At 40.0% G+C, this 12,439-nt stretch overlaps 1 protein-coding gene across 1 annotated transcript in view; it reads right to left on the bottom strand.

The window, feature by feature from the left end:
* Positions 1-1,219: 1,219 nt before the first annotated feature.
* The window catches only part of LOC121373390 (glycoprotein-N-acetylgalactosamine 3-beta-galactosyltransferase 1-like), a 37,208-nt gene continuing 25,988 nt past the window's right edge, over positions 1,220-12,439 (bottom strand). The window contains exons 5-7 of the mRNA XM_041500026.1: positions 9,835-10,139; positions 4,864-5,055; positions 1,220-1,639 (exon numbers count right to left, since the gene is read on the bottom strand). Of these exons, the coding sequence (XP_041355960.1) occupies positions 1,469-1,639; positions 4,864-5,055; positions 9,835-10,139 (668 nt within the window). The 3' untranslated portion in view covers positions 1,220-1,468. The remainder of the gene's footprint in view (positions 1,640-4,863; positions 5,056-9,834; positions 10,140-12,439) is intronic.

The following is a 12,439-nucleotide window of genomic DNA, read 5'->3' as shown; positions in this document are numbered from 1 at the left end:
AATAGCTCAATGTGCCCACTAATGGGGATTGATCACAAACCGACCACACATCAAGCAAGCGATTTACCACAGGGCTACATTCAGCCCCCGTGGAAACATGCGCACGCACGAAATCACGTTAATGGAAACATGCGCACGAAATCACGTTAATGGAAACATGCGCACGAAATCACGTTAATGGAAAAATGGGCATTAAGAGAGGAGATCTGCTACAGAAGTTGATGCCGTAACCACAACCATTGTCAGAAAGATAAATATGGCTTCCTCCTTTTCATATGGTCAAGGGGAGATAAATATGGCCACCTCCTGCCCGTAACTCTACCACAACAAACCCCACGTGTAATAAAATTATTGAACATGAAAAAAACCACACGCCACAAATTTGTTAAAAATGACAATACAATGTCATGACAAAACCTGTTAAAAATGACAATACAATAGAGTAAACATCACAAAATTGCAGAAAAAAATATAATGATTATAATAAATACAAACATTAAACACACATAACATAAATTTACATAAAAAAAATATATAATACAATAAACTCAATTATTATACACATTACAATACATTTGCATACAAAATAACCCATAATGCAATAAACACAAGTACCAGAGTAGAACACAAATGACACACAGAGAATAATAAATTAGTTACCAATTATTATCAAATTTATGTCCCAGATGACAACAGTAACATATGTGGCTAAAACACCTACCTGCAGCGTATAAATTGACATAAGCACCACAGATATAAATACTACCACCCCTTAATTTAAATCAGAAAAAATTGGGTGTAACGTCTATGACTACCCTAGTTCCGCACAAAATTAGAGTTTGTTTTTGTTATAGCTACTCCATACATGTTTCAAGCACAAGGCCACTTGACACAGATTACATTAGAAGTATGCTACCTAGTTCAGCAATGATAAACCGGTATACTTCATCAGATCGATACAAACCACGCTAGTTTTGCGTATCGCGATTTTTACACACTATTTTTTCCATGAATGTTTTTTAATATGGAAAATATCGACAGAGTCTATGTTGATCGGTATTTGTCGAGGCTCTGCCGAGACAAATACCGATTAACTAGACATGGTTGATATTTTACATATTAAAAAACATGAGTAGCGAATTCTATTTATCCTATAACACTTCTAAAATAACAATTTAATTTAAATTTTTTTAAACCACAGTACTAAAGTCACCACTATCGGTAATATGGCATCATCACGATTAGCACAAATTAGTTTGATGTCACACATTTTAATTAAAGCTTTGAAAACGTTACGCTCAGGTACACTGGTCTCGTTGGATTGTAAGCAAATGACCCATCTACAGCAACACACTACCTTGAGACAATACAAATTTGCATACCATTATTAACCGGGTTAATACACTAAAATTATCACATGGGTTTATGACATGGATATCATGGGTAAGTTATAGGATAAAAAGCATTATCATACATTTAAGGGTGGTACAGTGCCAATCTTAAAGAAGTTCTTCATTGCATTAAAATTGGGCAATCGCCCGTAAACGCTTGTTCGATAGAGCAGAAACTCCATGATGCGCATCAGGCTGGGGTCGGTGTAGTGGAACGAGATGGTCAGCTGACTGCAGCACTCATGTCCCTGTAAACAAAAAACAAACATTTAAAAGGACATACCCTAGTTTTTAACCACTAAGGCATATTTATTACTCTTATAGTCGTTTTTGATAACTGAAATCGTACTTTACTTAAGATTTTATTGTTTAGATTATCAATTTGTTTACATTCGAAGTGTTTTAGGTCATCCTAGTGTTTTAATATCACAAAATGCCTTTCTCTTATTTTTAAAAACTCATGTGCGTCTGAAAAGTAACAGTTATGGAGTCGAGTGTTAGTCTATTTTTAGAGGGTATTTCACCATTTTAAAGTCACAGACTCAATTGTAACGTTATCCAAATGTGTTACAGGTTTGTAGATTAACTAAACTTATTATTAATTTTCACAGATTATAACTACGGTCTGTCTCTTTAAGTGGTGTTTTCATTACGTCATTACTCGTAATGTGAGGACACCTAAATCGGAACCACTTTAGTCGTGTCGGAATCGTACCGATTACAACATGTTCTATTTGTCACGACAAATTGTAAGCTCTCAGCCAATCAAATCACATTAAAGTTCAACCGTTCATTTTTGTCACCTCTGGGTTTTTTGTCAAAATATCCGGATTTCATGGGTTCATAAAACCTATTATTTTTCCAGATGTGGTCAATAACTGTTTTGTTACATAATACCATCAGTAAATGTCTACATTCATGTTTTCTTTATTTTAGAGAAAATTAGAATGCACTTAAATTTCTCATAAAATATTTTTAAACTGACAAGCTTTGTTTGATGTCCTGGAATCCTGTGATGTAGTCTTCTCACACACACGATTCGAGTCACTAAGACAAATCACATGCAACAAATCGCAAAATGAGAAGGCCGCTTTATCAGCAGGTCAACAAATCATGTATCAGCAGTTACACACACAGGTTGTACTATACCGAATAAAATCTCACCACGGTTTCGGCCAGATGGTAAAATGGGTATGGCACCAGATGTTTTTGCAGATTTCTTTTTTTTTAAGTTAACCTTTTGACAAAATTAACGACTGTTATCATTAATCTATGATTTTCTTAACCCTAACCCTAAACCATTTTTTCTTGGGAGGCTTCTGTCCCGGACCAGACCGCTGGCTATCCAGAGGCCGGGCCCGGGATGGGCATGCCCGAAACCTTAGTGGTATAGGGGCATGTTAAAAGGGTTCTCTCTCTCTAGCTCTCTTTCTGGGGAGGCACCCCATACTAGGGTTACATTCAATTTCATAGCATTATACACAAACATTTATATTGCAGAAACCCTGCCCATAGGCGACCATTCTAACATTTGTGTTTAAAAATACATACTGTGTGCAATACCTGGTATATATCAAACAAACTATGACCCATACATATCAGAACTACAACGCCTACCTCAGAATATTAACTTAAGAAAATGGTACCTTTCATGGCTCATTTTCGATATGCATGTAACTGGATCTTTTTACAACACCCCTAGTTTCACACAAAATTTTAGTACTTGTTTTTACAGGTACCCCATACATGTTTCAAGCACAAGGCTTCTTGACACAATGGTACTAGATGAAAAGTAAAGTTTGTTTTATTTAACGACGCCGCTAGAGCACATTGATTTTTTATCTTATCATCGGCTATTGGACGTCAAACATATGGTCATTCTGACACTGTTTTTTAGAGGAAACCCGCTGTCGCCACATAGGCTACTCTTTTTACGACAGACAGCAAGGGATCTTTTATTTGCGCTTCCCACAGGCAGGATAGCACAAACCATGGCCTTTGTTGAACCAGTTATGGATCACTGGTCGGTGCAAGTGGTTTACACCTACCCATTGAGCCTTGCGGAGCACTCACTCAGGGTTTGGAGTCGGTATGTCGATTAAAAATCCCATGCCTCGACTGGGATCCGAACCCAGTACCTACCAGCCTGTAGACCGATGGCCTGCCACGACGCCACCGAGGCCGGTGGTACTAGATGAAATCATTTGTTTTGTTTTTTCCCCACAGCCACATTTATCACCAATGACAGGATTTGTGGTATTAACTGCTTTATGAAAAGTTAGGTGCACTCAAACTTTGACCCAGCAGATGTTATTTGGTTTAGTACTACCATTACTGTTACACACCACTATGGCTGTGTACAAGTGTTACAAACCACCCTGGATGTCTAAAAGTATTACAAACCACCAAGGCTATCTAAAAGTGTTACAAACCACTCTGTCTAAAGGTGTTACAAACCACCCTGGCCGTCTAAAAGTATTACAAACCACTGTCTAAAGGTGATACAAACCACCCTGGCCATCTAAAAGTATTACAAACCACTGTCTAAAGGTGTTACAAACCACCCTGGCCATCTAAAAGTGATACAAACCACTGTCTAAAGGTGATACAAACCACTGGCTGTCTAAAAGTATTACAAACCACCCTGGCCATCTAAAAGTATTACAAACCACTGTCTAAAGGTGTTACAAACCACTCCGGCCATCTAAAAGTGTTACAAACCACTCCGGCCGTCTAAAAGTGTTACAAACCACCAAGGCTGTCTAAAAGTATTACAAACCATTCTGTCTAAAGGTGTTACAAACCACCCTGGCCATCTAAAAGTATTACAAATCACTGTCTAAAGGTGTTACAAACCACTCTGGCTGTCTAAAAGTGTTACAAACCACTCCGGCTGTCTAAAAGTGTTACAAACCACTCCGGCTGTCTAAAAGTGTTACAAACCACTCCGGCTGTCTAAAAGTGTTACAAACCACTCTGGCTGTCTAAAAGTGTTACAAACCACTCCGGCCGTCTAAAAGTGTTACAAACCACTCCAGCTGTCTAAAAGTATTACAAATCACCAAGGCTATCTAAAAGTATTACAAACCACTCTGTCTAAAGGTGTTACAAACCACCCTGGCCATCTAAAAGTATTACAAACCACTGTCTAAAGGTGTTACAAACCACCCTGGCCATCTAAAAGTATTACAAACCACTGTCTAAAGGTGTTACAAACCACCCTGGCCATCTAAAAGTGATACAAACCACTGTCTAAAGGTGATACAAACCACTCTGGCTGTCTAAAAGTGTTACAAACCACTCTGGCTGTCTAAAAGTGTTACAAACCACTCCGGCTGTCTAAAAGTGTTACAAACCACTCCGGCTGTCTAAAAGTGTTACAAACCACTCTGGCTGTCTAAAAGTGTTACAAACCACTCCGGCTGTCTAAAAGTGTTACAAACCACTCCGGCTGTCTAAAAGTGTTACAAACCACTCTGGTTGGATGTCTATCCCAGTCCGGCAGTCCATTAGGGATGGGTCCAATGATGTGGTTACTCGCACTAAACGGGTGGAAGGTTTCGCGGTTGAACTGGTCACGCGTGTCATGCACTGTGATCCCCACCGCGTGAAGACAATGACCTAGTTCCACGTCTTCGTCCGTTCCGGTCTTCGCACACTTGCCCTGTAGCGACAAGACAAATGAATGGACGTCTTAAATATTCATCGTAAGGTTGTGTTGGTTTGATATATAATACATGGTTCATACACCTTTTTTCAAAACTAATTTCTATACTTTTTCCCACACCTTTTCCAATACACATTAAGCCATTTTCCAGACTTCACAGATTAGGATGACCATGATTTAATTCAGCTGCTTCATGTATGGAAACAATGTCCCACAAATCGAAACCCGCTTATTTTAACATAATATTATATGACCAACTGCACGTTGCACAAGTGCATAAAATTGGAAACTTTGACTAGCTTCCGAATGTTAATGTTTGCGTGTAAAAGATCACATTCGGGTGATGTTATGCAAGGTACTGAAATTTACTCGTTTTCCATACTTTTTGAAAACTTGCACGCAAATTGTTTTTTTAAGACCTGGACCCATATTCACAAGACATCGTAAGCCTGGTTTTACACGTAAACGTAAATCAACGACTGAAGAGCTATTCATGGAACAACGAAAACGTAAGTTACGTGTAAAGTTGGACATAAATATAAATATAAGAGTGCCTCCGGTTACAACTAACGCTGCACGTAAGTCGTGTATATATAATAAATCAAGCACGATCGCCGTTATTTACTATTATTTAAGGAAACTAGCAGCATTTCCAATAATTGAAGCAGTTTGCGATAGCGAACGTCCACGGATTGAACATATTTTTGTTGGTGATCGAACAGATGTTTTCGACTCGGCCAATTTCTCCTGAGTTATCTTTTCCTTTTTAAGAAATGTCCTCAAGTTCGTACCAAAACACGGATCCCAACCAATACCAAAATGCTATGGTTTGCGATGTTATTGTTAGCAGACTACAAACGAAATCGCGTTTTGCGCATTTGATATTATCCGGTAGCCATCGTTTCTAATGTTGTTTTTTTAATTATTTCCCGGTGAGAGTGTTAAATCATAGATTTACGTCTAACTAAGTTATGTTTATATTTACGACCGTCTTTGACAATAAGGTGCTTTTTGCACGTAAACGTAAGTCTACGGCAGACGTAAGTGCTAGTCGTAGACGTAAATTTACACCTTTTTGTGAATATGGGTCCTGGGAAAATTAAAAATATAAATTCCATACATTTCAAGGACTTCCAGACTGAGTACAAACCCTGTCAATATTTGAACACAATTGAATATTTCTTTATTAGAAAGAAAGAAATGTTTTATTTAACGACGCACTCAACACATTTTATTTACGGTTATATGGCATCAGACATATGGTTAAGGACCACACAGATTTTGAGAGGAAACCCACTGTCGCCACTACATGGGCTACTCTTTCCGATTAGCAGAAAGGGATCTTTTATTTGCGCTTCCCACAGGCAGGATAGCACAAACCATGGCCTTTGTTGAACCAGATATGGATCACTGGTCGGTGCAAGTGGTTTACACCTACCCATTGAGCCTTGCGGAGCACTCACTCAGGGTTTGGAGTCGGTATCTGGATTAAAAAGTCCCATGCCTCGACTGGGATCTGAACCCAGTACCTACCAGCCTGTAGACCGATGGCCTAACCACGACGCCACCAAGGCCGGTATTTCTTTATTATCATCATCATTTAATGGGGGGGGGGGGGGGGGGGGGCTGGATGTAGCTCAGTCAGTTGAGTACTCGCCTGAGGTGCTTACATCGCAGGATCAAACCACCTCAAAGGATCCATTCAACTGATTGGTTTTTTCTCGTTCCTGCCAGTGCATAACAACTGGTCAAAGGCCGTGGTATGTGATTTCCTGTCTGTGGGAAAATGCAAATAAAAGATCCCTTGCTGCATTAGGTAAAATGAAGCGGGTTTCCTCTGATGACTACGAGTTAGAATTACCAAATGTTTGACATACAGTAGCCTGGGATTCTGGCTCTAGTGGTGTTGTTAAACAAAACAAACTTTGATTAACGACACATTAGAGAACACTGACTGATAGACAGGATAGTACATACCATGGCCTTTGATGTACCAATCATGGTGGACAGGCTGGAGCAAGAAATAGCACAATGGGCCCACTGATGGGCATCGATCCGCAAACCGACTGCACATAAAGCTAGCGCTTTATCACTGGGCTGCGTCTGGCCCCTATCGATGAGTAATAAATCACCGTGCTCTAGCTGAATATGTACAACTCTTTACCAGCACTGCTGCACTAACAAAAACACTAGGTGTGCTCCGACCTTTACCACAGAGCCCCCTCATGTAACCCTGGACAACTGCTAGAAAACAATGTCCATTTTTTCTTTCACGTTAAAAAAATATATATGTTAAAACAGTTAAAAGTTAAAGCTTGTTTTGCTTAACGACACCACTAGAGCACATTGCTATCTTAATCATTGTCTGATGGATGTCAAGCATTTGGTTATTTTGACGTAGTCTTAGAGAGGAAACCCGCTACATTTTTCCATTAGTAGCAAGGGATCTTTTATATGCACTGTCCCACAGACAGGATAGTACATGCCACAGCCTTTGATATACCAGTTGTGGTGCACTGGCTGAAATGAGAAACAGCCCAATGGGGGTTCGACCCCAAACCGAACGCACATAAAGGGAGCATTTTACCACTGGGCTACGTCCTGCCCCTGCTTCAATCAATAACTTTACAAGTACTGTTATATGGTCGAAAAACACATTAAATGAAAGAAATGTTTTATTTAATGACGCACTCAACACATTTTATTTACGGTTATATGGAAAGAAAGAAAGAAGTGTTTTATTTAACGACGCACTCAACACATTGTATTTAAGGTTATATGGCGTCAGACACATGGTTAAGGACCACACATATTTTTTTTTTTAGAGGAAACCCGCTGTCGCCACATAGGCTACTCTTTTATGACAGGCAGCAAGGGATCTTTTATTTGCGCTTCCCACAGGCAGGATAGCACAAACCATGGCCTTTGTTGAACCAGTTATGGATCACTGGTCGGTGCAAGTGGTTTACACCTACCCATTGAGCCTTGCAGAGCACTCACTCAGGGTTTGGAGTCGGTATCTGGATTAAAAATCCCATGCCTCGATTGGGATCCAAAACCAGTACCTACCAGCCTGTAGACCGATGGCCTGCCATGATGCCACCGAGGCCGGTTTACGGTTATATGGCGTCAGACATATGGTTAAGGACCACACAGGTTTTGAGAGGAAACCCGCTGTCGCCACTACATGGGCTACTCTTCCGATTAGCAGCAAGGGATCTTTTAGGCCGGTCCACATTAAATGATGCTAATAATAAAGAAATATTTACTTGTGTTCAAATATATATCATATCAAACAAACTAATCTTTTTGATTAAGTATAATTTAAATTACCATTAATGTGGATAATTTGTAAATGTGATAACGAGAGTTTGATAACATGCAAACTAGTCGTGTATACTTTTGCATCAGTCACTATTTCTTTCATTTTCATATTCTTTTGTATATAATTTTTTTCCCCCTCTAGTTATCTTTGACTTTTTAAATGTAGTTTAAATATACAGTTATGTAATCAGGCTTCTTACACTTGTAAAAACATGAAATTCAAGGACATTTCCAAGGACTTTTCCAGGAATTTTTGTTATTTTTCCAGGACATGAAATGTTCAATCAATGAATGTTTTTAGAAGAAATTGTTGTCTAAATTTAGACAGGTCATGAGAATAACCAAAGTAAAGTTGGGGAAAAATAAACCACCAAATTTTTGGCCTAAATTTCCAGGACACAATAAAATTGAATGCTTTTTCCAGGACTGGATTCTAAAATCACAAAATTCAAGGACATTCCTGGATTTCCAGGACACGTAAAAAGCCTGGTAATATAGTATGTATGTTGGAGAGGGCCTTGTCAGTTAGCAAACACATGCCCGATTCTTTTATTATTTATACAATAAAATAAGTTTTCAATCAATCTTACTTACTGTACCTCTAGAAGAGTTGTCTCCCCTTCCCCAGGTGCACGTAACATTGTAACCTTTCTTGGCAACCTGAGAGCTTCCAGAATTAGGAGGTACCCCCCCCCACCACACCCTTCACCTCTGACAAGAATCCCCACTTGCTGTATTTCTTGAAGAGATGTCTCCCTCCCCCTCCCCACTTCCCCCTGGCAAGCCTACCTACCTGAACATTGTAACCTTTCTCGACAACCATGTTGAGAGCCTTCTGACTGAGTATGTAACTGGCTCCACACTCCCCTATGTACCCCTACTTGCTGTCCTCTAAGAGTTGTCTGCCCTCCCCGCTTCCCCCCCCCCCCAGGGACACGTACCTACCTACCTCAACATTGTAACCTTTCTCAACAACCATCCCGATTGAGTAGGTACCTCCTCCCTCTCCCCCCAGGCACACGTACCTACCTCAACATTGTAACCTTTCTCGACAACCATCCTGAGAGCATCCCGATTGAGAAGGTACCCCCATCCCCCTCCCCCCCAGGTATGCCTACCTACCTCAACATTGTAACCTTTCTCGACAACCATCCTGAGAGCATCCCAAATGAGAAGGTACCCCCTCACCAAGGCTCACCTACCCACCCCCGACCAGTACCACCCACTTGCTGTACTTCTTGAAGAGATGTCTCCCCTTCCCTCCCTCCTCCTCCTCCCCCAGGCACACCTACCTACCTCAACATTGTAACCTTTGTTGACAACCATCCTGAGAGCTTCCCGACTGAGGTGGTAACTGGCGCCCCCCGACATGTACCTCCACTTGCTGTACTTTGTGAAGAGTTGTCTCCCCTTCCCTCCCTCCTCCCCCTCCCCCCAGGCACACCTACCTACCTGAACATTGTAACCTTTCTCGACAACCATCCTGAGGGCTTCCCGACTGAGGAGGTAACTGGCGCCACCCGACATGTACCCCCACTTGCTGTACTTCTTGAAGAGGTGTCCCAGATAGACTGGCTCCCGGTGGTTGTAGTGCGACAACAGATACTTGAGGTTCTCCATGATAATGTAGACATCGTCGTCAGCCTTGAGGAACCAGTCGTAGCCACTGAGGTGGTTCGTGTACAGGTATCTCAGCGCCGCTATCGTCTTCTCCGTCAAGTGGGCCCGGCCATCAGGGACTTTAAAGTCAATCACACCTGGGGAAAAAACAAAGGTTAAAGATTTAAAGATACGGTTTCACTGTAGTATGACCTGAAAAACAAAAACATGGTAAAGACTTAAAGATACAGTTTCACCGTAGTATGACCTGGAAAAAAACCAACAAAACAAATATGTTAAAGATATAGAGATTATTATACGAGCTTGTGTGTCGTACTGATTTTACGAAACGAGTCTCAGGATTTTGGTACTGCCCGAGCGAGAACAAGGGTAATACATGAATCCTGACACGTGTTTCATAAAATCAGTACGACTCACACGCGAGTGTAATAATTTCTTTATTATTCATATTATTATTGTTGTTTTCTTTATGAATAACAAGACCCAACTCAAAATGTTTCAGCCACAACTAGGAGACAACGAAATGATATTTCAAATGCAGAGTCTGAGCTACGACTGGAGAAACAACGTCGTGTTATGTCGTCGCTTCCCAAAATTACGTCATTACACTTGTTATTACATGTGTGCTTCGTATGATTATTAACTCGGTTATGTTGAACTATATGGATAATAATTAAAGATACAGTCTCACCATAGTATGACTGGAAAACCCCCCATGTTAAAGATACAGTGTCACCATAGTATGACCTGAGAAAAAAACTTTTTAAAGATACAGTCTCACTATAGTATGACCTGAGAAAAAAAAACATGTTAAAGATTTAAAGATACAGTCTCACCATAGTATGACCTGAGAAAAAAAACATGTTCAAGATTTAAAGATACAGTCTCACTGTAGTATGATCTGAAAACAAAAACATGTTAAAGATTTAGATACAGTCTCACCGTAGTATGACCTGAAAAAAAAACCATGTTAAAGATTTAAAGATACAGTCTCACTGTAGTATGATATATATTATCATTGTTTTTACCAACATGTAAAGCAGAAATACAGTCATTTTTAACTAATGTTTGTGTTGTCTCTTTATACCATACCCTCTCTCTGTGTCCCTCTGTCTGCTCTATACCTATCACTCTCTCTCTCTCTCCCCCTCCCTCTTTCCATCTCTCTCCCCCCCTCTTTCCATCTCTCTTTCTCCCCCCTCTTTCCATCTCTTTCTCTCTCCCTCCCTCTTTCCATCTCTCTCTCCCCCTCCCTCTTTCTCACTCATTCTCTCTCTCTCTCCCCCTTTCTCACTCATTCTCTCTCTCTCTTCTCTCTCTCCCCCTCCCTCTTTCTCACTCATTCTCTCTCTCTCTCTGTGTCCATCCGTCTCTTCTGTCCCTACCACTCTTTCCGACAAATAGATTGTACAAAGCATTGTAGCTGGGTGAACTTTCTTAGTGATTGCCATAAACACCAATAAATAGATTGTACAAAGCATTGTACAAGGGGTGAACTTTCTTAGTGATTGCCATAAACACCAATAAATAGATTGTACAAAGCATTGTACAAGGGGTGAACTTTCTTAGTGATTGCCATAAACACCGATAAATAGATTGTACAAAGCATTGTACAAGGGGTGAACTTTCTTAGTGATTGCCATAAACACCCATAAATAGATTGTACAAAGCATTGTACAAGGGGTGAACTTTCTTAGTGATTGCCATAAACACCGATAAATAGATTGTACAAAGCATTGTACAAGGGGTGAACTTTCTTAGTGATTGCCATAAACACCGATAAATAGATTGTACAAAGCATTGTACAAGGGGTGAACTTTCTTAGTGATTGCCATAAACACCGATAAATAGATTGTACAAAGCATTGTACAAGGGGTGAACTTTCTTAGTGATTGCCATAAACACCAATAAATAGATTGTACAAAGCATTGTACAAGGGGTGAACTTAGTGATTGCCATAAACACCAATAAATAGATTGTACAAAGCATTGTACAAGGGGTGAACTTTCTTAGTGATTGCCATAAACACCAATAAATAGATTGTACAAAGCATTGTACAAGGGGTGAACTTTCTTAGTGATTGCCATAAACACCAATAAATAGATTGTACAAAGCATTGTACAAGGGGTGAACTTTCTTAGTGATTGCCATAAACACCAATAGATTGTACAAAGCATTGTACAAGGGGTGAACTTTCTTAGTGATTGCCATAAACACCAATAAATAGATTGTACAAAGCATTGTACAAGGGGTGAACTTTCTTAGTGATTGCCATAAACACCAATAAATAGATTGTACAAAGCATTGTACCTGGGTGAACTTTCTTAGTGATTGCCATAAACACCAATAAATAGATTGTACAAAGCATTGTACAAGGGGTGAACTTTCTTAGTGATTGCCATAAACACCAATAAATAGATTGTACAAAGCATTGTAC

Source organism: Gigantopelta aegis, chromosome 5 (genome assembly GCF_016097555.1).
Source record: "Gigantopelta aegis isolate Gae_Host chromosome 5, Gae_host_genome, whole genome shotgun sequence".
Lineage (NCBI taxonomy): Eukaryota > Metazoa > Mollusca > Gastropoda > Neomphalida > Peltospiridae > Gigantopelta > Gigantopelta aegis.
The sequence above is the reverse complement of the archived record's forward strand: the minus strand, read 5'-3'. Positions and strand labels throughout refer to the sequence as shown.